Genomic DNA, 26532 nt, shown 5'->3' with positions numbered 1-26532 from the left:
TGGACTTATATTAGATGAAGATAACACGTTACCTCTATGAGAGGTGCTCCGGACAATCTCAGTGGACACCATCTCCACAGATCACAGTTTGAATGGTGTCTCCTGAAGTTCTACCATGATGCAGCCTTCGGCTGGCATCCCACACCTAATGTGGAACTGTCACTGTATTTTTTCTCATTGTTTCTTATGTGTAAGTCCATTGCCCATACACCCATACAACAGTAAAACCTTGAATGGATGTAGGATCTAAGGTGCACACTTTTTAAAATATTCCCACTGGCACCTCAAACTGAATTAGATTTAAAACAGATGAAGTGAATGATGTGAAAAAAAATATTATATCACATATGTTCTAAATGTATAATATATATACTTTATGTATTTTTATAGGTTTTTTATTTGTGTGTGTATATGTGCATACATATACATATAAAATGACAACCACGGTTTCAGGTAATGTGTCTCAAAATATGATGAACAAAACATGTACATCAGCATGCCAAATATTCCTTTTTTAAAGATTTTTTTTGATGTGGACCATTTTTAAAGTCTTTATTGAATTTGTTACAATACTGCTTCTGTTTTATGTTTTGGGTTTTTTGGCCACGAGGCATGTGGAACATTAGCTCCCCAACCAGGGATCGAACCTGAACCCCCTGCACTGGAAGGTGAAGTCTTAACCACTGGACCGCCAGGAAGTCCCCAGCATGCCAGATATTCTATAAAAAGGGACACTTGTTTCCAGCATGATGCAGTGAGGAGGTCAACACATCCTCTTCACAAAAAGAAGGTAGAAAGTTGGACAAAACTGTCAAAAGCAACCATTTCAGCACTCTGGAAATCAACCAAAGGCACGCACCAAACTGAGAATCATTTATTCATGAAAACACTGAACACTGGCTAGAAACAGCACAGATCTGTGGTATTCTTGTCTGAGAATGGTCCCCTCTCCCTGGCCCCCAACCTGCTCTACTGTTCAACCAGGTAGTCAAGCAGGGTGGGGCACTGCTCACCCGATGGGGAGCACCGTCAGTTAACACGGCCATCTTGGTAGCATGAGAACAGGGAGGGCCAGGGGCCCCGTTATCCTAAAGTTGCAGTCCTGTTTGAGCAACTACCTGGCAGACTAGTCACAGATTTAATAGAGAGTTCCGGGAGGTTACAGTCACGGGAGAGGGGCACATAATAAACTCTCCACATATCCCAAGTTGACCAGAAGCTGTGCATATGCACTGCAGACACTAGTGTGGGCTCAGGCCACCACACATCCCTGGACGGTGGAGCCTGTAAACCCGTGCGGCAGAGACACAGGAAAGCTCAGTGGAAAGTAAAAGCCAGGGAAGGCTTGACAAAGGCTGGAAATCTGAATATGCTTGCCAGGCTCCCACACACATTCATCAGCAAAAAGTGGAGGCCTCCCTGGCTCAAGGTGTTTGAGTACAATCTCTACCCAATCTTAGGCTGAAGATTAAGCTGTTCAGACACAAGCATGAACTCTGGTGAGAAAAACTTAAAAGGAAAAACAAGAAAAATAAACTGCACATCATCAGAGGCTACACACTGTAGGGGAGACAGTTTTCACAGACTGGCAGACAAAAAAAGAAACAAAGAACAAGGACAGGGGCTTCCCTGGTGGCGCAGCAGTTAAGAACCCGCCTGCCAATGCCGGGGACACGGGTTCGAACCCTGGTCCGGGAAGATCCCACATGCCATGGAGCAACTAAGCCCGTGCGCCACAACTACTGAGCCCACTTGCCACAACTACTGAAGCCCGCATGCCTAGAGCCCGTGGTCTGCAACAAGAGAAGCCACCGCAATGAGAAGCCCGCGCACTGCAACAAAGAATAGCCCCTGCTCGCCTCCACTAGAGAAAGCCCGCGCACAGCAACGAAGACCCAACACAGCCATAAATAAATAAATATATAAATAAACTTATTTAAAAAAAAAAGAAGAAGGGCAATGAATAGGAAATAGTTACAAATATGGTAGAGATTAAACCAAGTATATCAGTCATCATCACTTTAAACGTGAATTGTCAAAATACACCAATTAAAGGCAGAGACTGTCAGAGTGGATCAAAAAAACACCCTAGGGCTTCCCTGGTGGCGCAGTGGTTGAGAGACCGCCTGCCGATGCAGGGGACATGGGTTCGTGCCCCAGTCTGGGAAGATCCCACATGCCGCAGAGCGGCTGGGCCCGTGAGCCATGGCTGCTGAGCCTGTGCGTCTGGAGCCTGTGCTCCACAACGGGAGAGGCCACAACAGTGAGAGGCCCGCATACTGCAAAAAAAAAAAAAAAAAAAAAACCACCCTAATATATGTTGTCCACAAGAAATCCATTTTAAATATAAAGACACAGATAGATTAAAGGGGTTGAGAAAGATGTACCATGCTAACATAATCAAAAGAAAGCTGGAGTAGCTGTATCAATTACAGACAAAACAGACCTCAGAGCAAAGAAATTGTCAGGAATAAAGACTGACGTTAGTGTATTAAAAAGAGGTCAATTCTCCAGGAAGACGTAACAGTCCTTCATGCGTCTGCACCCAACAACAGAGTATCAAAAAACTTATAGAACTGTAAGAAGTAGATGAATCCACTATTGCAGTTAGAGACTTCAACACCCCTCTCTCAGTACTTGACAGATCCAACAAGGCAGAAAACCAGTAAGGATACAGTTGAAAGGAACAGTACCATATACCAACTGGACCTGGCTGACATTTGTAGAATACTTCACCCAACATTCTCCTTAAAAGATATCAATAATAAAATGAAAAGACAAGCCACATACTAGTGGGAAATATTTGCAAATCATATGTCTGATAAAGGACTTGTGTCCAGAATATATAAAGAACTCTTACAACTCAATAAGGAGAGAAACAACCCAACTGCAAAATTAGCAAAAGACTTAAATAGGCATCTGTCCAAAGAAGATGTATGAGTACCTAACAAGCACACTAATCATTAGGAAAATGCAAATTTAAACCACAATGAAATACCTTTATATATCCACTAGAATGGCTATAATTAAAAGGACAAACAATACTCAATGTTGGCAAGTATGTGGAGACACTGGAACCCTCAAACACTGCTGGTGGGAAATGTAAGATGGAGGAGCCACTTTGGAAAACAATTGGCAGTTTCTTAAACTTACCATGAAACTCAGAATTCCTCTCCAAGAGAAATGAAAAGATATGCCTACACAAAGACTTATACGTGAATGTTCAGGGAAGCATTATTCACAATAGCCAAAAACTAGAAATCTAAACGTCCATCAACTGATGAATCAATAATCAGATATTGTATGATTTAATTTATATGAAGTGCTCAGAAAAGACAAATTTATAGAGAAAGAAATCAGATTAGTGATTGCCTGATGGTGGGGGTAGGAGCAGAAACTGACAACAAACTTTCGGTGATGATAGAAATATTGTAAAACGATGGTGGTGATGGTTGCCTAACCATAAAAATGCACCAAAAATCATTGAGTCATTTACCTACAATGGGTGAGTTTTGTAGTATGTAAATTATATCTTAATAAATTCATTTTAAAGGTGGGAAAGGGCATACTTGGGATGCCACTCCAGACCACTGAATCAGAATTTCTAGACATAAAGTTTAAGATTATGCATTTTTACAAGTTCACTGGGTAAGTCTCCTGTAGAGGGAACTGGTACCCTTACCAGGATTCAATCGTGTACTAAATCAGGATGCAATTAACTTAAGTCATAAATTAATTTTCAGATGAGAAAAGCAGGAATTTGTTTAAACCAGGGGTTCCCAAACTCGTGTGAAGAGAAAACGCTTCTGAGAGTTATTAAGAAGTGAATTGAGTACAAAGACACCCACTACACAAAAAAGGTGCTTTAACTGCTAAAGTCAAGCAGATTTCTTCCCTACCCCTCCCTTTTTCTTTGCAGGAATCTGTATCTTTAATATGAATTGCCAACAGGGAGGCTTATCAAGTTGGGAGATGCCAAATTTCTTACATTTATTTCATCACAGAACCTTTTTTCCCTTCAAGGATCAAAACTTGTATACCATGGAAGGCCACCTGAGGCTGTGAGAAACCACAAACTAGACCTTATTTTAATAATATACTATAGTTTGAAAGAATACACAATGTGCAGATCTTATCCAGTGGAAAATCTTAGAATGTGAGTGAGAGAATGACATTTCCTTTTGCTTACAGACAGGCACTGATGGAAAGATAATATCCTGGGAATAGTGACCATCCAGTGCTTTTCAAACTTTCCTTTGGCTGAGGATCTATTTTACAAGTTAAATTTTAACACAGAAGAATATAACGGCTTAAAAAAATAGAGGCAGGAATACAACGGCTAAAGGAAAAGGGTAGAGCGGGGAGCCCGAAGTCTCAGTTTCTCCTGCTTCTCAGAGCCTCTCCTGCCCCAATTTCTGAGTCTGAAATCCAGGAAGCTTGTGAAGGCTTAAGTACTTGATCTCTGTACAAGAAATCAGAGGTCCATGGAAAGGCAAGCATCAGGGCATTAAGGAAGCTTTGTTAAAGGGATAGGACCTATCTGTCCTGAAGCCTGTGGTAGGCTGAACTGGAGGGGGCTCTCTGAAAACCAAAAAACAAGTGAGGGTGACTTAGGGGCTTAGAACAGGAGAGAAAATGTTGGCTTTCGAAAAGCCAGTCGGCTAGGAAGGAGCCAGAGGATATCTATGTCGACGGGTCCAAAAGAACTAGAAACACTACTTGAGAAACAGTTCTGTGCTGCTATTTTTAAGCTGCAAATATTCCTATTTCTAAAACATCACCACTGAAAACGTAATTGTGCACAGACTGACCGACCTGTGAGAAAAGACTTATTTGAGATAAATACAAGTCGCAGGAAAAGCCTTCAGGGGTGTGGCCTGTGAAAGCAAAGGTCACCTCTTAACTGTCCCTGGTTAAGAGTCTGTGAAAAACGTGAGACAAACACTTTCCCAACCCTCATTTTCATCAGTTTGTACAGGACATTGTTATTTTGAGGCTGTTACGTGTGATGTAACACCTTCCGTATGCATAGCCTTCTCACCATTTCCCTTGCACAAATATCCCAGGAAATAGTTCATGTAAAGCACAGATTTATTTTATTCCACATTCTCTGTAGTATAAAAGTTCTGTGTACCATTATATAGAAGAGACTCCGGATAGGGTCCCCAAGTGTACCGTCTGATTCACACAAGAGAGGGCTAGACAAAACTTACATGGCAAAGACCACTCACCTGTCCACAACAATGCTGTGAGGGATGAGGACAGAGTCCAAATCTCCGTAATAGTGCTGTGGGTACGTGAACAAATTCAAGTCGTAGCCTGGCCAGTCGTCCATAATCTGTAAATCAAATTATCTTGGTTACAATATTTTTCATTGGAAATTTATTTTAAGAAACATAAATAAACAAGAGCATCCTTTGAAAAAAAGAATAATATTGAAAACAGACTAGGTCTGATAATCCATATGGCATTAAATTATATTTCATAGGACTTCCCTGGTGGTCCAGCAGTTAAGACTCCACGGTCCCAACACAGGGGACCTGGGTTCGATCCCTGGTCAGGGAACTAGTTCCCGCAAGCCGCAACTAAGACCTGGTACAGTCAAATAAATTTTTTTAAAAGTTATATTCTGTCAACCTACGAGAAGCCAGGTGGGACAAGGTAATTTGTTTCACGTAACCTGACGAAGGACCTACTGAAGTGAACAGGGAACTCCATTTCTGACTTTTGGCATCACAAGATAAAATACCAATTTAATGCCATACAGCTAACCTGATAGCATTGTTTGTAAGAGTGCACATATGTAAATATACAATTTATATCTAAATTACAAATACTATCATGAATATATTATAAGTAAAATTATGTTTGTAATTACAGGCACACCTTTTATTGCGCTTTGCAGATAGTATGCTTTTTACAAATTGAAGGTTTATGGCAACCTTGTGTTGTCAGATGATGCTCAGCATTTTTTAGGAATAAAGTATTTTTAAATTAAGGTATGTACATTGTTTTTTTAGACAATGCTATTGTACACTTAATAGACCATGGTATAGTGTAAACATAACTTTTATATGCACTGGGAAACCAAAATAATTTGTGACTCATTATTGTGATATTTGCTTTATTTTGGTGGCCTGGAACCGAACCCACCGTATCTCCAAGGTCTGGCTGTCTACTGATAGAGACAGGATCATCCCACCTTATTACAATATATTATTATATATACTACTACATGTCTGTGCACTGTAATCACCTCATCTGCCTGGGAAAGATTACTTACTAAAAGTACATGTGTCCTGGGATTATTGTGGACCCAAACTTCTGAGTGGTCGGGTCATTACAGTAAAGACTTCAAAAGGCTGTGCTATGGTGGAAACCTAAGTCAGTCCTGTTGGGAGCTGACTGTTCCAGAAAATTGGTATATTCAGAGAGCGGACAGACTGCTAGCAAGTCTTCCTCTTGCTTAGGACTGGATGTGCAAGTCTGATGGTTAGACAGCAAAGAGGCAGGAGAGGAAATGACGGTGAAGACCAAGTTACGTTTACTCTCAGGTCCTCCAGAAAGGCTGTGACACGGAGGTGTTAGACACTCAAGACAAGCCACAGCTGAATGGGCTCTGGATTTCTGGTTACTCCCGTACACTTCCACCAGACTCCTCCACGCAGCTGTAAGCTTCCGGGGCCTTTCATAATGCAGACCTATCCTAATTTCCCAGCCCAGTTGCCTATAGCAGCCCCTCCTGCCCTCAGATTGGTCTCCAGTCAAATCAGGATCCTTCCCAGCTCTGTGTTCTGCTCGTTTGTCTTGCACCTATGCCCTCTCCCTCTCTGTCCCCCCTACCTCTGCATCCCAAACTCAGCGTCTTCCACAGAAGCTCAGGTCAGGCCCCAGTTCTTTCTGGAGGCCTTGCTGACTGTTCCTGCTCTGATCACGGCTCCCAAACTCCTGGTGCCCCTCAGAGCTCAGTGTGTTCCCACTGCTTGTGACATATGTACGTCTGCATGTGTGTTTTGCCTTGTCTCCTCCCACTGGAATGTTAGCTCCTTTTGGTAGAGACTTTGTCTATCTCATTCATTGTTGAAACGCCAGTGCTCAGAACCCTGACCTGGAATATGGTAGGAGCTCAAAAATGTTAAGTGAGTGAATAAATGACACAGTCTACATCCACACGTTACCAAACCCTCAGTTTATCTCCTTGTGATAAAGAGCACCACCGTTCATGGCTCTAGAAATTCCTATCTGCCGTTGGCCGACTGACAGTCAAATGATGTGTCATCTGCGTATCTGAAGAGCATCACATCTGCTCTGCCTTGACCAGCAAATCAGCTGGTGGCAACTGTTGAATCCGCAGAGTAACTCTGGCTTCTACCCTGAGAACTCCTGGGGTCTGCGGTCACCATCAACACCACAACGGCTGGTCAGAGCCTGAACCGCCAGCTGAACACGAGGAGATTCCAGAAGATGCACTGGCAGACCACACAAAGACCACACGAGAAGCCTGACCAGCACCAGGCCCCAGGGAGATCACCCAAGGGCACAGCACTTTCTGGCTCCCCTGCCAGACCACACACACTACCCACCCTACCTCTTGCAGCCCTCCCAGAGGTAGCGGCATGAACTAGTGGCCACTCCTCCCACGACGGAAATCCTGTAGTACCCCCTGCCTGGCTGAATCTCAGAGACCATTCTCTAGTCCATGTTCTAGGGCTCAGCTCTGACACTTACTATGATGTTAGGAAAATTACACCTGAGACTCATTTCCCCCTCCTTTAAATAAGACACAATAAAACACACAGACAGGGTTGTTTTGAGGATAAAAAGATAGAGCAGATAACGTACTTAGAGTTCCTAGCGAATCTCCAGGTATATAATAAATGCTTAATAATTGATGCCCCCAAAAAGAAAAGAATGATAAAATGACAAAACAAACCTACATATAAAAACTGTACTGGTTATCTGTAGCTCAGAGGCAGCACGGAGTAATGATTAAGAGCATGGATTAGAAGTCTAACACACCCAGGGGTGAATTTACTAGCTGTTGGACCTTGGGCATTTTAACCTCTCTGGGTCACAGTGTTTTCATCTATAAAATGGAGCCTATGACTACCTCATATGGCTATTTCAAGGATTAAAGAAGATAGATAATGGATATAAAACTCTTACATCAGTATCTGGTCTACAGAACGCTGCAGTAAATGTTAACCAGTTAGATGTACTGAAACATCAATAGTTTACTTACAAATTACATGTGTTAATTAATTTAAAGAAGTGCTTTAAACCTATCTGCCAAAGTCTTATTACCCTAGTTAAAGCTGTAAATTTCAAAGTAGAAGAAACGTGTTTCTCTAAAACTATCCTATAAGCCAAACCAGCCTATTTCCCAATGAGTCTGAAATAGTGAGTTTTCACTGTACAGATAAAAGACAATTAGAAATGAGGGAACCACTGGTTTATCCTTAATAGTGCATACAAATTGCACTGTAAATGTGTCCTAGACCTGAAGGAATGGAGGCTGCTAGGAACTGCAGATAATTATGTTATTCATCTGCTTTTTGAAAAATCAAAACAAGAAGTCTTTAAATAGTTTCAGTATCACGATAATATGCTCTAAGTTTATTCAGAACAATGCCTTCTCTGTTCAAAGACGCAAAATATGGCCAAGCTGGGGAAGTGACAAACACACTGAGCCATTTTATACCACATCCAAACCCCGGAACTCCTTCGGACTCTCTTTTCCCCATTGGAAGATATACTGAAGACCTTCTTTCTAAGTCATCAGAAATAAATTTTTTTGCTTAGAATATTTCTTGCCTTATTTTTCAAGTTTTATCCCCTAGGGAGAAAAATAGTTCGGAAACACATACAAAAAGCTAATTTTGGGGGACTTCCCTGGTGGCGCAGCGGTTAAGAATCCGCCTGCCAATGCAGGGAACATGGGTTCGAGCCCTGGTCCGGGGAGATCCCACGTGCCGCGGAGCAACTAAGCCTGTGCGCCCCAACTAGTGAGCCTGTGCTCTAGAGCCCACGAGCCACAACTACTGAGCCCACGTGCCACAACTACTGAAGCCTGCATGCCTAGATCCCGTGCTCCTCAACGAGAGAAGCCACCGCAATGAGAAGCCTGCGCACCCCAACAAAGGGTAGCCCCCGCTCGCCACAACTAGAGAAAGCCCACGCGCAGCAACGAAGACCCAAAGCAACCAAAAAATTTTTTTTAATTTTTTAAAAAGTATTTGCATCAACATCTTAAAAAAAAAAAAAAAAAAAAAAAAGCTAACCTCAGCTCCTCTCTGCTGCTAAGCCCCAAAGCCTGGGCCCTACTCTCTCCTTCAGGCAGTGACCATGGCGGCCGCCAATTTCAGGTTCACATCCACCCATCCACTGTTAGAGAGGAAGGGAGTCTCGTCCCACAGCTCTGCTTCTGGGAATCCCAGACAAGAACGTCAACTGGCCCAGCTGGGGTCACTGGTCCAGCCCCAGAGCCAGGGAAGGGGGTGCACTGTGAGGGATGCCTCAGAGCCACACGTTGAGAAACTGAGTCGAAGCTGTGTCCTCAAAGAAGGGTCCCAGGTTCTGCTTCATTCCCAGGGGAATGAAGGGGGGGCTCCACAGACCAAATAACACCCTGTATCCTGCAGGCCTTCCTCTTCTGTGGGGGGTTCTGTACCCAGAAGGGGAAACTCATCACATCTAGTAAAGTCGTTTCCATGGGGGGAGGGGGAGGGAGATGCCATAACAGAAGCACAATCATTTCAGATTCTCTCTTCTCCTTACTCCTGCCAAACTCGCATGTGTAGGCACTAACTATGCTTCTTTGATGATGGTTCTGTAAAAGTAAACCATATCTAATAACCTGATCCCCAAAGACCAGAGAGGTAGAGAAATCTTTTCTCTCCGTGAGAAGCAACAAAGATATACCAACTGAGGTGTGTGTGTGCAGCTGGTAGGGGGGACACTGGCAGCCAGTCTACCCTGAGCAAAGTTTCCGAACTCAGGGTCTACACCTCCAATTTGGTAATTAGCACTTGCTCCCATTTACTTTTAATAATCTACTAATGTCCTACCTCCCCGAGTATGCTGAAAGCCATTTGTAGGCAAGAGCCATCTTCAGTCTCTTCATTTTCCCTTCTCTTGCACGAACTGTATTTCTCGTTTTAGGCTCAAGTCATCTGGCTCTATGTCCCCTGCCATGTTTATCACCAAGTTTCTACCAACTCAGACTTCTCTTCTCCACCTCATTTCTGGACACTCCAATACACGCCTTCATGATCCTTCTAGCTACTTCATCTTGTAGTAACTTCACCTACCTTAGCTCAAACGACTTCGCCTCTAGTCCACCTTAGCCATATCCTGTCCATCACAGCAGCCTCCCCAACTTTGACATTCTTCTCCAGAAGCACAGCTTCCCACGTAGCACAGTGCTGGAAAGCTGGCTTCAACTCCTGCTTCTGCCATTTGCTAATCATGTGACCTGGGCGATTGCTTATCATTGCCTCAGTTTCCTCCTCTGTAAAATGGGGATTATAATATCCCTACCTCAAAGATTTGGAGGATTAAATGAATCATACAGGAAAACCACATAGTAAGTGCTCAATAAATGCTTGCCATTACTACCTGCCCCCTTATCCATTGGTACTAAAATTTCCCTTTGATTTTTTCCAACCCATCCTTAAGCACTCTCTGCTCTCCCAGTATATCTACCCTCCTGAGCTTTCCTTTTCCTCTCGACCCTTCCATCAGCACTTTGAATTCATTCTGCATTTCCCTTGCCTGCCCATATCCAACTTGATATTAATGTAATTAATTCTACTGGAGAGAATGACATAAATGCAGGGATGATCTCCATTATACCTTGGTTATTCCCAACCTTGGTGGACCCTCTCACTACCTTCCTGCATCTTTCACCAAATTACCTTGCTTTTGAGAAAGCTTCTTTTAGCAGTGATAGATCGGGCTACTTACTGTTCCATCATTTGCTTTTTAGACTTTAAAAATCTACCGTTCCTATTAGTCATATCGACTGACCTCATTCATTTTTAAGACTATCTATTATTAGATACTAGTACTATATTTTAACCGTTCTACTGATGGAATAGTTGTTTAAAAGATTCTCACTTCTGGGCTTCCCTGGTGGCGCAGTGGTTGAGAGTCCGCCTGCCGATGCAGGGGATACGGGTTCGTGCGCGGTCCGGGAAGATCCCACATGCCGCGGAGCGGCTGGGCGCGTGAGCCATGGCCGCTGAGCCTGCGCGTCTGGAGCCTGTGCTCCACAATGGGAGAGGCCACAACAGTGAGAGGCCCGCATACCGTAAAAAAAAAAAAAAAAAAAAAAAGATTCTCACTTCCGATGGCTTCGTCTTTTCCATCTCGATGTCACTTGCTCTTCCTGAGGCATCTGCCCCTCCTGCTGACCTCTTATCCTCACCTCCACAAAACTCTGTCCCCTAGGCACCTACCACCCCGTCTGCTCTCTCCTACTTTGCTACTCATTCTTGGTCTCCTTATCTGGCTTCTCCCAGACACTCGGCCTGTTACATTTGGGGCTTTCTACCCTTAACAATAGTTTCACATTTCTTCTCCATGTTCAATTGGGCATCCCTATCCACTGCCAAGCATCAGATATTTTTCTATTTGCTGACAATTTCCAAATCTAACCAATCACCTTCCTGAATTCCAAACAGGAGTTTCAAATTGCCTCCGGTGCATACTGACCCATAGGCTTTACAGGCACTAGAGACTCAACTTGTCCAGAACTGAACTTAGTGATGTCCCCTTTTACATTTTCATCCCCCTCCAACTCACCCCAAATCTAGGCCTGACCATCCTCTCCATGGAAACTGGAATGACCTTTTTTTTTTTTTTTAAAGCATAAACTGGATGTCATGATTCCTTCTCAGAATGTAATGATTTCTTTGCCCTTGTAAGGTGCTGTCTTGAAGACCCTTCTTCAGAGTCTTCACGTGGCTACCTCCTGCTTAGCCTTCAGGTCTTGGCTCTGATGTCACAGAGGGGCTGCTCTGCCTGAGCTAAAGCAGCATCCCCAGGCCTCCGCCAACCACTCTCTATCTCACTGCTCTTGTCTTTTCACTGCACATATCACTCTCTGAAAGTATCTTCTTTGTGTATTTGCTTTCTTACTGCTTGCCTGTGTTCTGCTCTAGAATGTAAGCTCCACCAACACAGGGCTTTTTGTTTCCCCAGAGCCTAGAACACGGTCTGGAACACAGCAAGACAGTCAACATGAGTGGAATGAATAAATAAATGAACTCCTCCTTTAAGAAGGAAAGACCCAGCTTTGAAATTAATACTGGGCAACACGGTTCAACCTGAACAGATCGGTTAGGCTGTGAGGTGTTTCCTAGCATAACGTTCCTACTTCTGTAGTCTCTTCCCGGTCACACACAGATTATCTGGGCATTACAGGCTGATCCCTGAACAAAGACTCTTAATGTAGCAAGTTAGCCCACACCGCACCCGCAGGTCACTTTAAACCTGCCACGTTAAAACTACCACCCTTCAGGCTTCCCTGGTGGCGCAGTGGTTAAGAATCTGCCTGCCAATGCAGGGAACACGGGTTCGAGCCCTGATCTGGGAGGATCCCACGTGCCGCGCAGCAGCTGGGCCCGTGAGCCACAATTACTGAGCATGCACGTCTGGAGCCTGTGCTCCTCAACAAGAGAGACCGTGATAGTGAGAGGCCCACGCACCGCAATGAAGAGTGGCTCCCGCTTGCCACAACTAGAGAAAGCTCTCACAGAGAAACGAAGACCCAACACAGCCATAAATAAATAAATAAATAAATAATTTTAAAAACCAAAAAACTACCACCTTTCATAGAGACCATTCTAAACCAAGACGAAGCCGGCGGCCATTCCAGAACACCGAGCGATGGGTACCCACCGGGCACTGGCTGACTTCGAGGGATCCCCAGGGATAAAGAGGCTCTGGCCTGGGACCCCATCCTCCCCCACCTTCTCATTCGGACACACTACTAGCTACTCTGTACACACCCTCTAGTTGGCTCAGCGGGCCCATCGTGCTGTTTCCCTTCTGCCGAACCGGAGGCTCGCTCCACGGCGCTAGCGTGTCCCGAGCTCGCGCAGGGGCCCCACAGAAAGAGCCGTCGCCCGGGTTTCCAAGCTCAAGCTCCGTCCACTAGAGCTCCTTTACTTCCTGGCTGCCCCGGAGCGACCTCAGTACCCTTTCTGAAAACAGCACGTGAAGCCCGCGCTGGAGGAGTCAGGAGGGAGCGCGAGAGGAAGGAGGCCCACAAGACCGGCTCGCGGGGGTCCTCGCAGGCCCGCCCGGCGCCCGGGGGTGACTCCCGGTGGCCAGAGAGAGTGGGGAGCCGGCGCCACCCAGACTTAACGCGGGAGTAGCGGATTCCTGGTGGGGGAGCGGGGGGGACACTGAGGACACGGGGTGAAGGGATGTTAAGCGCGGGGTCAAACTGGGGGAGGGGGAGGATGGAAGCGATCCCGTCGGGAGGGAAGAACAAAGCCGTGGCCCGCTCTCTCCCGAATGCATTTCGAGCTTTTAATCTAAAAGGCGGGGGTGCCAACAAGGGAGGGGCGGGGAGCGCGCGACTCGGCCCCGAAACCGGAGTTTGCATTTACCACGACGCCTCGCCCGTAGTCTGGCGCCTCCTCACGGCTCCCGGCCATGTTTCTCCGGGGTAGGCGGCAAGGAAAGAAGCGCGCGGGAAGAAGCCGGGACGGTGACGGGCCGGGAGAGGGTGGGGGGAGGGCGTGGGAGGGGGCCTGCCCCGGGCCGCCGGGCGACCAAGCCGCGGCGCGCCGACGACCCCACGCCTGGCGCGGCTCCAGCGCCTCGGCCCGCGCCCCCAACCCGGGCGGCTCCTCGGGCGCGGGGCGGGGCGCTGGGGCCGGGGGCGGGGGCGCGGGACGCAGCTGCGGAGCGGCGTCTTCTCCACCTGAGCGCCGTCCCCCGGGCGTCCGCGCGGGTCCCCCTGCGGCCACCGCCCGTCTGCGAGCCCCCAGCCCGAGCCCCGCGGGGACCCGCGAGACCCGGGCTGCCCGTGGCTCGGTTTTTACAGGAACATAAGGCGTGCCCAGGTCCCCCGCCTCCCTAGGTCTGTCGTCCCAGCTTTCAGGCTGACAAGGTCCTTGAATCCTTCCTGCTTTTAGGCGCTGTTTATCCCAAGTAAATCCGCGAAAGAGTCTGCGGTAGAGGATGTTCTCGAAGTACGGCTGTGGGCGAAGCTATGATGTGTTTTTAAAATCCTCGAACTGCCCAGCCAGGAGGAGTTTGAAAGAGCCGTGCGGTGGCTTATCCCTGAACCATGCCCGCAGTTACAGGATGTGGACTGGGAAATAGGGCCTTTCCTTTACCCCTTTCAGGGCGAAAAAAAGAGAGAAGTTTTGACACATCATCTACTTTCCCACTTTTGTAGGAACGTATGGTCAGATTTTAACTGTTTCAGGTTGCAGCTTAAAGCCATCGCTCTTCTCAGATTCAGAAGCCTTCTTTTATGAATCTTTTGTTAATTCATCCCCTGATCCCAGCCTTCCCCGGAATGAGGGTCCCGGTTCTTTGTCTGTTCCTCAAGGGCCCTGCTCTCCCTTTATATGCATTCATTGCCCTGGTCTTTTCCCTCCCGCCTCATCCTTTGCAGCCCCGCTCAGGTTTGAAGCCCCGAGCTGAACTCGGGCCCCTCCGAAAGACTATCTTGTTCATCTTCGGGTTCTGGCACAAGGGAGGGAGAGGAATGCTGATTTTGCTTGGTTTGAGGGGAAAATGGTTATCAATCAGTAATGTCACTCTGGGTTGGAAAAATGTTAGTCATTCCGACATGGCCGTGCTCAGCCCTGTTTGTCCTCTCCTAAGTGCCAGCACGTGGAAGGAAGGCAGCCTCGTGGATTGCTGAAATTAGGTGCTGTGCTTGTGGACTGGCTCCCATAAACTGGGTGACAGTGTTTCTTGCACAGGTAAACATTTTCTCTCAGTAAGTGTCAGACGTCCTTGTTTCGGGCCATTTTTATAGTCTGACCTCTTTTCTCAAAGGTGAGGGACCATCTTCTATTTTCATTGTCAAAGACCAGGCCCAGGAAGCATCTTCACAACCAAAGTCATTAAAACTTCCAGAAACTGAAAAGTGGTGATCCAACTTTAGAGTTCAGAAGACTCTTCTGGGGAGGCAGCCACCCGCCTACTCGGTAGGTTTTGGTGGAGAAGCTCTGTGTTCAGACTCAGACATCTGCACCAAGACACTCAGGTGAATGTGATGCAATGGTTCACCAACCATGCCTTAAGGAATCCCACTGTCTTACTACTGCAAAATCAAATTTACCCATAGGAAGCTCAGTGTTGGTACATGGGCCTTAGGGACAAGAAACTTCAAACTAGGTTACAGATGTAGCTGCTCTACTGAAATCAAAAAGCTACTACTGGGCTTCCCTGGTGGCACAGTGGTTGAGAGTCTGCCTGCCGATGCAGGGGACACGGGTTCGTGCCCCAGTCCGGGAAGATCCCACATGCCGTGGAGCGGCTGGGCCCGTAAGCCATGGCCGCTGAGCCTGCGCGTCCGGAGCCTGTGCTCCGCAACGGAAGAGGCCACAACAGTGAGAGGCCTGCGTACCGCAAAAACAAAAAAAAGCTACTACTGTGTGCCCAGCCCAGGCACTGTGGAAGATGTAAAGGATATGGTAGATAAATCTTTTCTTAGAAAGGCCATTAATTAAATGTAAAATCCAATAGTTTCACAAGAAAAAAAAAAAAGTCACTTACTTGAATGACAACAGGAATCTTAAGAATGCACACTCAAGAACATCCCGTAGAGACCCATAGGACATCCTGTGAAGGATACAGAATGACGCACAAATCGTTTTTTAAAATTCAATTCATTTTATTTATTATCTTTTTATATTTTGGTAACATTTTGTGTGATCTAGTTATACTTCTATACTTTGGACAGCATTAATGTAATACAATATACATTTGATATCACAAATAGCATTTGCAAGAACGGATGATACCCAAGAATAACAAATCATTTGTCCAGACTTTACTCTTAATCTTGCATATGAGGACTCAGAGGCAAAAATTCTTTTTAAATCTCAAATTTCTGTTATGTGTCTAGTGCAATGGCTTCAGACCAGGATTCTGATTTTTCTAGCATTAATCCATATGACGTGAGCCACTGAGGCTAAGCCAATTACATCCATCAATATGCCTCAATTTTCTCATTGGTAAGAGGGGCAATACATTTCTGCTCTACTGCATATGAAGATGAGATTAACATGAGCTAACATGCAAGAGAATCCTTTGAAGAGTGCTATAAAACTGTAAGGTGTTATTAATTGGAGATGCTGTGACAATGTGTGACCAAATGTTTATAAAGTTATTTGATGGGAAAATGACAGGGTAATTGCCTTTTTAAGATGGGTGTAGGGTGACCAACCACGGACAGTTATAATCTAGGGACAAGATGGGACTGGTATGAGAATGGATACAGTAGAAAGAGAAAATTATTAAAATAATGGAATTTTCCATAAAAAAGGATATTTTAGCTCAGATTGTCCATTTTCTGATACTCCCTTGAAGAAGCTGTAAGCATAAAGATGTAGATCTTTACAGAGTTAATAACCAGTAAATATACTTGCATTTTTTTGTCCTTCTCTTAATCCCCTTTTAGTTGGAGCTTCCTGCATTTTCAATTCCGAAACTGTCTAGTACCATTACCATGGTGTAAACACAAATATTTATGTTTACCTGAATTCTCCACCAGGCTAAAGACTTTGCCCTAAAAGTATATACTAACCTTTTGCCAGTTTGGTCAGTTCTTGACCTTTTGCCAATGTTAATCTGTTGTTGAAGGAGTGATTCAGTCTATGTGCTGAGTTGTTCAGAGCCAGTCACTCAGTGACACCAGATTTGAAATCCGGAAGGGCATTTAGTTTTTTGAGTCCTGAAACATGAAAATAAACAAAAAAATGCTCAGCCTGGGAATTGTGTTGAAATCCATAAACATGTGAAACTTAGTGACTCAGATTGTTAGTCACAGAGTAACTGATTAGAGTCTGGATGAAATCCATTGTGAACAAAGGCCAATAATAATGATGATGATATTTTGCTTTTTCTTAGTGCAGAACAAAACCCTTTACAAATGTTACAAGTACAAAAAAAAAAAGTGGCAAGATACTTTCTTCCAGATATTCAGGCTAAGTAAGAATCTTGCTACCTTTCAGGTACTTTTTTTCCCCCTCAACATAAATACAGAAAAAATATAGTTGCAAATAATTGTAACACACAATAACTTAAGCAAAAGCCTAATTAATATTCAATTAGCATAGCAAGCCCTTTTTCCTGGCTTCTTGTTTGAAGCAGACTGGATCCCATGCATAGTCTTAGAGTAAAAAAAATAATGGCTCCATAACGGTTCTTACAAAGAAACCCAGGAGCTACATTCAGAATTATGTTTTGCATTATTACACTTTCACTGGTAATTAACCACTGAAGAACAAGGAGGATAAATTTGCCTGTTCTTCTGCAGTAATGTCAGGCATGAGTAGTATCATCAACAGTAAGTGCTGGGCTGCTTCAGAAATATCCTCCCACTATCTCCCCATCTGACCGGAACAGGAATTGGATAGCTTCAGAGTAGAGGAATAATGTGTCCATGTGTTCCTCCAGATCTCAGAGTCCTGGCAGGCGACCTCAACTCTCTTGGCCACCATAAAGCAGTCATTGAAAGGACACAGCTGCAGGAACTAGAGGCTAAGGACTAAATAAATCCATAGTGCTGGAGGCACAAGTCATGTACATGACCCTAACACAATACCTTGTGGTTATGAATGAACGGATTAGCCTCTAATGGTGCAGTGGCAGCTTATGCAAAATTAATTGGTGCCTCAGCCAGTGCCAAGTTTCTAATGGAAAGATGTCCACTTCACACACACACACACACACACACACACACACACGCACATACACACACAAAACAAGGAGACCTTAGTTGATGAAAACTTTTGCTGGTGTGGGGAGACTAAGGACCAAGTGGAATGGGAACTGAATGTTCTCTTGGCTGAACATGGATTCTCTTCAGGTCAGAGTTGATATACGAAACCCACCAGCAATATCCCAGGAACTGATCCAGTTCTTGCCAGGTTCTGGGTGGTATTTTAGGGTCGAGGTGGGGGGAGCTTGAGAAAGAGGCTGGGGAGAAGTAGTTTGAGGTCTGATGTTGTCTCACATGGGAAAAGAGACTGGGAAAGAAAAAGAGATTTGGACACGGACATACCTAGAGAAACACTTCCCAAAGTGTGTTTCAAGTCACTTCTCTTTTTTTAAAATAAATTTATTTATTTATTTTTGGCTGCGCTGGGTCTTCGTTGCTGCGCGCGGGCTTTCTCTAGCTGCAGTGAGCGGGTGCTACTCTTCGTTGTGGTGCGCGGGCTTCTCATCGTGGTAGCTTCTCCTGTTGGGGAGCGCGGGCTCTAGGTGCGTGGGCTTCAATAGTTGTGGCACATGGGCTCAATAGTTGTGGCACGTGGGCTCAGTAGTTGTGGCACACGGGCTTAGTTGCTCCACAGCATGTGGGATCTTCCCGGACCAGGGTTCGAACCCATGTCCCCTGCATTGGCAGGCAGATTCTTAACCATTGCGCCACCAGAGAAGTCCTTGATTCACTTTTCTTTATGCTTGAAAAAGATGTTGTGACTCATTAGGTTTGAGAAACAATGAGATAAGCAAAGCTAAACCCTTCTATCTTGTGGAATGCCTGGGAGCCTTTAATATGCCAACATGCACTGTCAATATCCAAGAAGACTGTAGCAAAATGGAGTGTTTCCCAAACTTTTTGTACCATGCAAACCTTTTTAGAGGGTGTTTTATAAAAGTTTTAAAAAATTACATTATTATAAATTATTTAAATTTATACTTGTTATCTTGAAGTAAGCAATTTATATGGTCTTAAAGATACATCTGAGAGGACTAAATATTTAAAATATTGTTTTCCAACTATGCACTGGGGTTTTTTTTCTCTTTAAAAATATGCAAAAAGAACTTAAATGGACACGGCTAAGGCCTTTCTCAACCTCTGAAAGGCCATGACTTTGCAATTTATGCCATCCTTCCAGTTGACATGGAACTTGTCCTAAAAGACAAGGAACTTACCCCCATGCCCACCCCCATTCCCTCTGCCATGCATACTTTCTTTTTCCCACCAGCTATGAACAAGATCAGCCTTCAGAGTAGCAAGAAAGAGGCAAGGTATCTCACTGTGGCAATTCCCTTTGGTCTCTTTCAGTGATAGTGCGGTGGCTTCCAAAGGCCATTGCTTTGAGACACTGCCAGCATATAGGGTATCCAGATGAACCAAGTGGCAAAGTTGGGATGTGATATAGCAAGTCATACAAGGGCCTGGGCATACTGGGCTCGTGGTTGCTTCTAAGGAGCTATCACATCCAGGACAATGGGAATCTATTGCCGTGCCCACGTTAATAGTCCTGTGGTTTGTACTTGAAGGAGCTGAGTTCTCTCTGTGTTTTCTACCTCGGGATCTCTAACTACACTCACTACCTCAGCTGCACCAGTGGGATTCATGGCAAGTTGAACTTGACTCACAGACGGTCGAATTTGCTAAGTTTTAGTTACTCTTGTTCATAACTTTTAATTTTAATTTTTTGTTTTTGTTCCAGCTTTATTGAGTATAATTGACAAATAAAAATTGTGTATATTTAAGGTGTAAAACGTGGTAACTTGAGATATACATTGTGAAATGATTACCATAGTCATGCTAATTAGCACATCCACATAGTTATCACATAGTTATCTTCGTGTGTGTGTATGTGCGTGTGTGTGTGTGTGTGGTGAGAACACTTAAGATCTGTTCTCTCAGCAAATGTAAAGTGTACAAGATAGTATTATTAACTGTAGTCACTGTGCTGTATATTAGATGGCCAGAACTTATTTGTCTTATAACTGAGAGTTGTACATTTTGATCATTTCCCAATTTCCACCTCCACACCTTCAGTCCTTAGAAACTACCACTCTATTCTCTGCTTCTGTGAGTTTACTTTTTTAGATTTTATATGTAAGTGAGAGTATACAGTATTTGTCTTGTCTGTCTTATTTCATTTAGCATACTGTCCTCCGGATGCATCCATGTTGTCAGAAAAGGGAGGATTTCCTTCTCTTTTATGGCTGAATAATATTCTACTATATGTATATAGTGGAATATTATACATATATATGAAATAAAATATAATTTATATATAAAACAGGATATGTTGTATATTATAATGGAATACATAACATAAATATAATCGATAACATATAATATTACATTATATTCCGTTAGATATAGGTAAAGGTATTTCACATTTTGATGAAGATTGCATTGAGTCTGTAGATTGCCTTGGGTAGAATGGACATTTTAACAATATTAATTCTACCAATCCATGAACAAGGGATATCTTTCCATTTACTTGTGTCTTCTTCAATTTCTTTCATCAATGTCTTATAGTTTTCAGTGTACATATTTCTTTCACCTCTTTGGTTAAATTTATTCCTAAGTATTTTATTCTTTTTGATGTTATTGTAAATGGGATTGTTTTCTTCATTTCTTTTTCACATAGTCCATTGCTGGTGCATAGAAACACAACTGATTTTTGTATGTTGATTTTGTATCCTGCAATTTTACTGAATCTGTTTATTAGCTCTTAACAGTTTCTTGGTGGAATCTTTAGGGTTTCCTATATATAAGATCATGTCATCTGCAAAGAGAGACAGTTTTACTTCTTTCTTTCTGAGTTAGGTGCCTGTTATTTCTTTTTCTTGCCTACTCTGGTTAAGATGTCCAGTACTATCTTGAATAGAAGTGGTGAGAGTGGGAACGTTTTTCTTGTTCTTGATCTTGGAGAAGCTTTCAGTTTTTCACCACTGAGTATGATGTTAGCTGTGGGCTTATCATATATGGTCTTTATTATGTTGAAGTACATTCTTTCTATACTTAATTTGTTGAGAGTTTTTATCAGGAAAGGATGTTGAATTTTGTTGAACGCTTTTTCTCCAACTATTGAGATGATCATATTATTTTTATCCTTTACCTTGCTAATGTGGTATATCATATTTATTAATTTGTGTATGTTGAACCATCCTTGCAACTCAGGCATAGAATTCACTTGATCATGGTGTATGATACTTTTCATGTGCTGTTGAATTTTATTTGCTAGTATTTTGTTGAAGATTTTTGCATCTATGTTTATCAGGGATATTGGTTTGTAATTTCCTTTTCTTGTACTGTCCTTATCTAGCTTTGATGTGAGGGTAACGCTAGTCTCATAACCAGAGTTTGGAAGTGTTTCCATCTCTTTAATTTTTTAGAAGAGTCTGAAAAGGATTAGCATTGATTCTTCAGTAAAAGTTTGGTAGAATTCACTAGAGAAACCTTCTGGTCGTGGGCTTTTCTTTGTTTGGAGATTTTTGATTACTGCTTCCATCTCTTTACTCATTACTGGACTCTTCAGATTTTCTATTTCTTTATGATCCAGTCTTGAGAGGTGTATGTTTCTAGGGACTTATCCATTTTTTCTATGTTATCTCATTTGTTGGCATATAATTATTCATAGTAGTCTCCTATGATCCTTTATATTTCTGTGGTATCAGTTATGTTCCCTCTTCCATTTATAATTTTATTTATAATTTTGTTAAATTATTGTATTATAAAATTATTATTTTATTTATGTTATGTATTTATTCTTTTTTCTTGGTTAGTCTCACTAAAGGTTTGCCAGTTTTGTTCACCTTTTCAAAAAGCCAACTCTTAGCTTTATAGATCTGCTCTAAAGTTTTTCTGGTCTCTGTTTTATTTATTTATGCTCTTCCTTGCTATTTCCTTTCTTGTGCTAACTGACGGCTTAGTTTGTTCTTCTTTTTCTAGTTCCTATAGGTATAAATTTAGGTGTAAATTTGAGATCTTTCTTTTTTCTTAATGTAGATATTTATCACTGAAAAATTCCCTCTTAGAACTGCTTTTGCTGCATCTCATAAGCTTTGGTATGTGTTTCCATTTTCATTTCCATTTCATTTGTCTCAAGATCTGTTTGATTTCTTCTTTGATCCATTGGTTGTTCAGGGGTGTGGGTCCGCAGTGGTGTTTCATGATTTTGGTGGGCCTGTTACCAGGCGCTCAGGTGGGCATGGATCCTGTTTGGTCTCTGGGTGGATGGCTCCAGGACCTTGGTCAGTAGGGCTGGTGCTGGGACAAGTGTCCACTTCAGGGTCTGCAGTTGGGTCTGCAGATAGCTGGCCTGTTGTCATGTACACAGACAGGTGTGTCTCCCACCAGGTTCCTGGGAGAGATCCTGCTGGGTCACTGGTCAGATCCCTGCGCATGCAGGACTGCCCTGGACCATGGCTGAGAGGGACTGAGCTGAGATGAGAGGCTGCTTTATGATCCACAGCTGGAATTGAGGTCTGCAGGCCTGCTTCCAGGGGCTTGGGGAGGCATGTCTCCTGCTGGGTTCTTGGGTGACCCGAACTGCCTCTGGACCATGGCTAAGTAGGGCTGGAGCAAGGTCACAGGGCTGCTTCAGGATATGTAAACAAAGCAAGGTCAGCAGGCCCACCATCAGGAATGTGAAGGACCACGTCTCCCATCATGTCCCTGGGTTGTCAAGACTCCTCTCAGACCACGGTTGAGAAGGGTTGGAGCCAAGCTGTAGGGCCACTTCAGGCTCCACCATCAGACCAAGGTTGGTGGGCCTTCCTCCAGGGTCACTGACGGGCATGGGTCCCTGGGTGCGCAGGACTACTTCTCGATTGTGGCCCAGAGGGACTGGAGCTGGGTCACAGGCCACTTCAGGGTCCACAACTGGGACTGAGGTTGGCAGGCCAGTTATCCTCCCGAGTCCCTTGGGGAATGGTGCTGTTGGCAGGCCCAAGGCCCAATGGGGCTGTAGCAAGTCCACAGGGAGAAGAGGCTGTTTCTGGGCCTGTCACTGGGACCTCAGTCCGTGGGCCTGCCACCTGGGTGTGGGCGTGCCTTCTTAACACGGCCCTCGACAATCTTGGGCCCCATCAGGCTTTCACAACCTCTTACCTGGATCCAAAGCTCCCACAAAGGCACTTTTGTCTGAGGATGACCAAATTACTGTTGTTGTGGGGGACACAAGCGGGGGAGCTCTCATTCTGCCATCTTACTGGCCTATAACTTTTTTAAAAGAAAATTAAAATGTGTTTTTTCATTTGAAAATTAGTATGTGCAGATTATTTTAAACTGGAAAATACAGAAAAATAAGAGTACAATATAAAGGCATTTTAGGGCTTCCCTGGTGGCGCAGTGGTTGAGGGTCCGCCTGCCGGTGCAGGGGACACGGGTTCGTGCCCCGGTCCGGGAGGATCCCACGTGCCGCGGAGCGGCTGGGCCCGTGAGCCATGGCCGCTGAGCCTGCACGTCTGGAGCCTCTGCTCCGCAATGGGAGAGGCCACGGCAGTGAGAGGCCCGCATACCGCAAAAAAAAATAATAATAAAAAAAAAATAAAGGCATTTTAAACATGTTTGGTATCTTCTAATTTTGCGATTCTGGGAAGTTTATCTTACACGGTTGTGACTAAATGCTTACTCTATAATGCCCTGCTTCTCTGCTTCACACACTAAGTAAAATAAACATATAACTCAAGTGTTTTTCCATGGTATAGTAAGCTCTTTATAAATATCACTTGAAATGGCAATGCCATCATTTATTTAACCATTCCTCAATATATTTTTATTACTTCCAAATTTTGATTTTATAAAAACATATAAATAACTATGTTTGTAATAAAATATTTATATGTATTTTAACTATTTCTGGAGGATAAGTTCTCTAGAAATTGAATTCCTAAGTTATAGGATGTAAATATTTTAAGGCTCTTCATATATGGTTCTAAATTTAGCTTGCAATATTAATGTCTTTCTTCAATGGAAAAATTAGTAAATCCCATGGGATTTTTAACTGAACATGAATAAAATTTTATTGCAAAAATACTTTGAGGTTTGAGGGAAGAGTATTAGCTAACATATGTTAAAAGCTTAGTAATTGGAACTAATAAGAAAAGTCTGTTTGAATTTGTGATTAATTCTTAACTATAGACTACTATAAAAACAATGTGCTTTTATTGTTGTAGTCCATAAAGTAATACCTAGACTAATGAAAAGTTTATGGTACTCTGTTTTAGGCTTTTGGCTCCAAGTCAGGCAGACTCAGCTTTAAAATCAGACTCCACCACCTACCACCTGACCTTGGGCAAGTTTCTTAACGTCTTTGCCTTATTTTCTGCACCTGTTCAGTGAAGATAATGTTAGTTCCTGCTTCTTAGGGTTATTGTGAGTCTTAAATAAAATAATGTATTCAGAGTATCAAATACTTAAGGAGTGCACAATACATTTTATCTATTATTAAAAAAGAATAATTTTAAATGGAATTCCTGGTCAGTTAGAATTTCTGCATTAATAAACAGATCAGTCGAAAAGTTTTAAATAAATAAACCTACACTCTATATCATTTATAGTTTCTTTATGTAAATGAGCTAATATTTTCCATAAAATTATAATTCTTGTGTTATCAACTTTATATATATATATGTCATCTATGTAAAACAAAAGTAAGCTACAAGAAAAGCCTCTGTATAATTAGCACAAATAGTAATGGAATCCAAATTAATTAAGAGGTCTATTTTTTAATTTATTGCTTTATTATTTTTTATTTTATATTAGAAAGAAAAAAATTAGCTTGACTTAATGCTCTTCATGTTTGGAATATGAAGGACAACAATAAAAGTTAACTTCAAAATTAATGAATATACTTCAGATAAGTTTCCATCAAACATAAATACATTGATAATCTCAATATTTATAACTTACATCTAAGGAACAAGTATAAATGGATCAAATTTTAAAATCACTTAACATTTTTCTAATTTTCTCTGTAAGGAGCAATTGGGGAAAGTCTTTTAGTAGAAAGTTGCCCCCCTCAATGCAGGACTGGGCATTGCATTAGTATTTGGGTGAAGCCATGCTCTGTTTCTACAGGCCATTTTTAGATGCTATTTGGTTGCTGTGGTCAGTGGTTTTCTTGCTTTAGCACTCACTTTACCTCAAATTCTCCACTATTTCTGAGCTCAGCAAAACTATCATGATCCTTTTGAACTCAAAGCTCAGGCCAACTTTGTCATTATCTGAGTTTGTCTCTTGGCTTGAGAAATAACCTTCAGATTTTTGTTGGTTCATACCAAACCCACACATAGCAACAACCCTAAAAGTCGCACAGGTGAGATATTTTCAACACATCTTTAAGTTAAGATCATTTAAAGAAACAGGCGGCCAGAAAAATCTAGTTTGTATGATAAGGCCAAACGCGTAACCAGGAAATAATTTCTTTCTCACTTTACAACTGATGTCAATGGCTTTTTATTCTCAGATTTTCAGCATGTTCAGCACAGTCAGTCACAGAATATACACCCAGGTCACCTTTTTTACAGAAAATAAAGGAATGAGGGATGACTCAGTCTTCTCTATGAGTCTGGGGATTTTGCCAAAGCTTAAGTGATATAGACAGACTGTCTCAAAAATCATAAATGTCATACCTGGACTTTGTACTCTTTACCTTTTCACCTTGATAGTCAAGTTCTATCACCTTTTGTATTATGTTTTCTTTTTTTCTTACCTGTGAACTTTCTGCATTCTTTATCAACATTTCTTTTTTAAGTTTTAAAACTAGTTTGTGTTTCTGAGTTCTTGCTTTCAGCATACTTCTTGGATTCAGGCCAGTTGTCTAATCAGATTGAATTTTTTAAAATAGCAGACTTTTAAAAATTATAAATATTGAAGGGCTTCCCTGGTTGTGCAGTGGTTGAGAGTCCACCTGCCGATGCAGGGGACACGGGTTCGTGCCCCGGTCTGGGAGGATCCCACATGCCGCGGAGTGGCTGGGCCCGTGAGCCATGGCCGCCGGGCCTGCGCGTCCAGAGCCTGTGCTCCACAACGGGAGAGACCACAACAGTGAGAGGTCCGCGTACCGCAAAAAAAAAAAAAAAAAAAATTATAAATATTGAAAATGGTTACTGAAATTGTCATTTGAGTAGTTGTTCAGAAACCATTTTGTGTTAATTCAGAAAACTTGGAACATAAATTTCCAATGATTGTTCTTATTCTTAGAGAGATCAGACATTTAAAAGTCTGTTTTCCAAATCTTCTTCCACATTTTCTTCCCTTTGTAAAAAAAAATTAAATTAACGAAAAGGAAAAATCTGGCCTAAAAATCAAACCATGAAAAATGATGTAAAATAACAGACAAGCAAAAATCTCAAAATCTGGTTTGCCTTTGCATAATGAGAAAAAATAGAGAAAGAAGACAGTGGAAATAATTATCTAAGCCCAGTTTATGAACCTGTGAAAATTAACAGAGAATACAGGGAAAATGTTCTCTTCCCACAAAGCTCTAGGCAATTCCACTGTGCTGAGATTCCCTAGGTTTGGAGGCCTAGAAGATTTTGCCAGGGGTGTGCCCAGGTACGTAACTCCCAAGC

The 26532-nt window shown here is 43.0% G+C and overlaps 1 protein-coding gene across 3 annotated transcripts in view; it reads right to left on the bottom strand.

The window, feature by feature from the left end:
* Positions 1-16810, bottom strand: part of PRTFDC1 (phosphoribosyl transferase domain containing 1) — a 102761-nt gene extending 85951 nt beyond the window's left edge. For 2 of the 3 annotated variants that reach the window (XM_082618042.1, XM_082618044.1), the window contains exons 1-2: positions 13620-13738; positions 5232-5338 (exon numbers count right to left, since the gene is read on the bottom strand). In XM_082618042.1, the coding sequence (XP_082474168.1) occupies positions 5232-5338; positions 13620-13667 (155 nt within the window). In that variant the 5' untranslated portion in view covers positions 13668-13738. Of the gene's footprint in view, positions 1-5231; positions 5339-13619; positions 13739-15750; positions 15817-16783 lie in introns of those variants that run through there. The other variant, XM_082618043.1, reaches the window with a different exon arrangement.
* Between the last annotated feature and the right edge of the window lie 9722 nt (positions 16811-26532).

This window comes from Mesoplodon mirus (genome assembly GCF_964341445.2).
Source record: "Mesoplodon mirus genome assembly, chromosome: 4".
NCBI classification, from domain to species: Eukaryota; Metazoa; Chordata; class Mammalia; order Artiodactyla; family Ziphiidae; genus Mesoplodon; species Mesoplodon mirus.
This window is presented reverse-complemented; position numbering and strand designations above follow the sequence as displayed.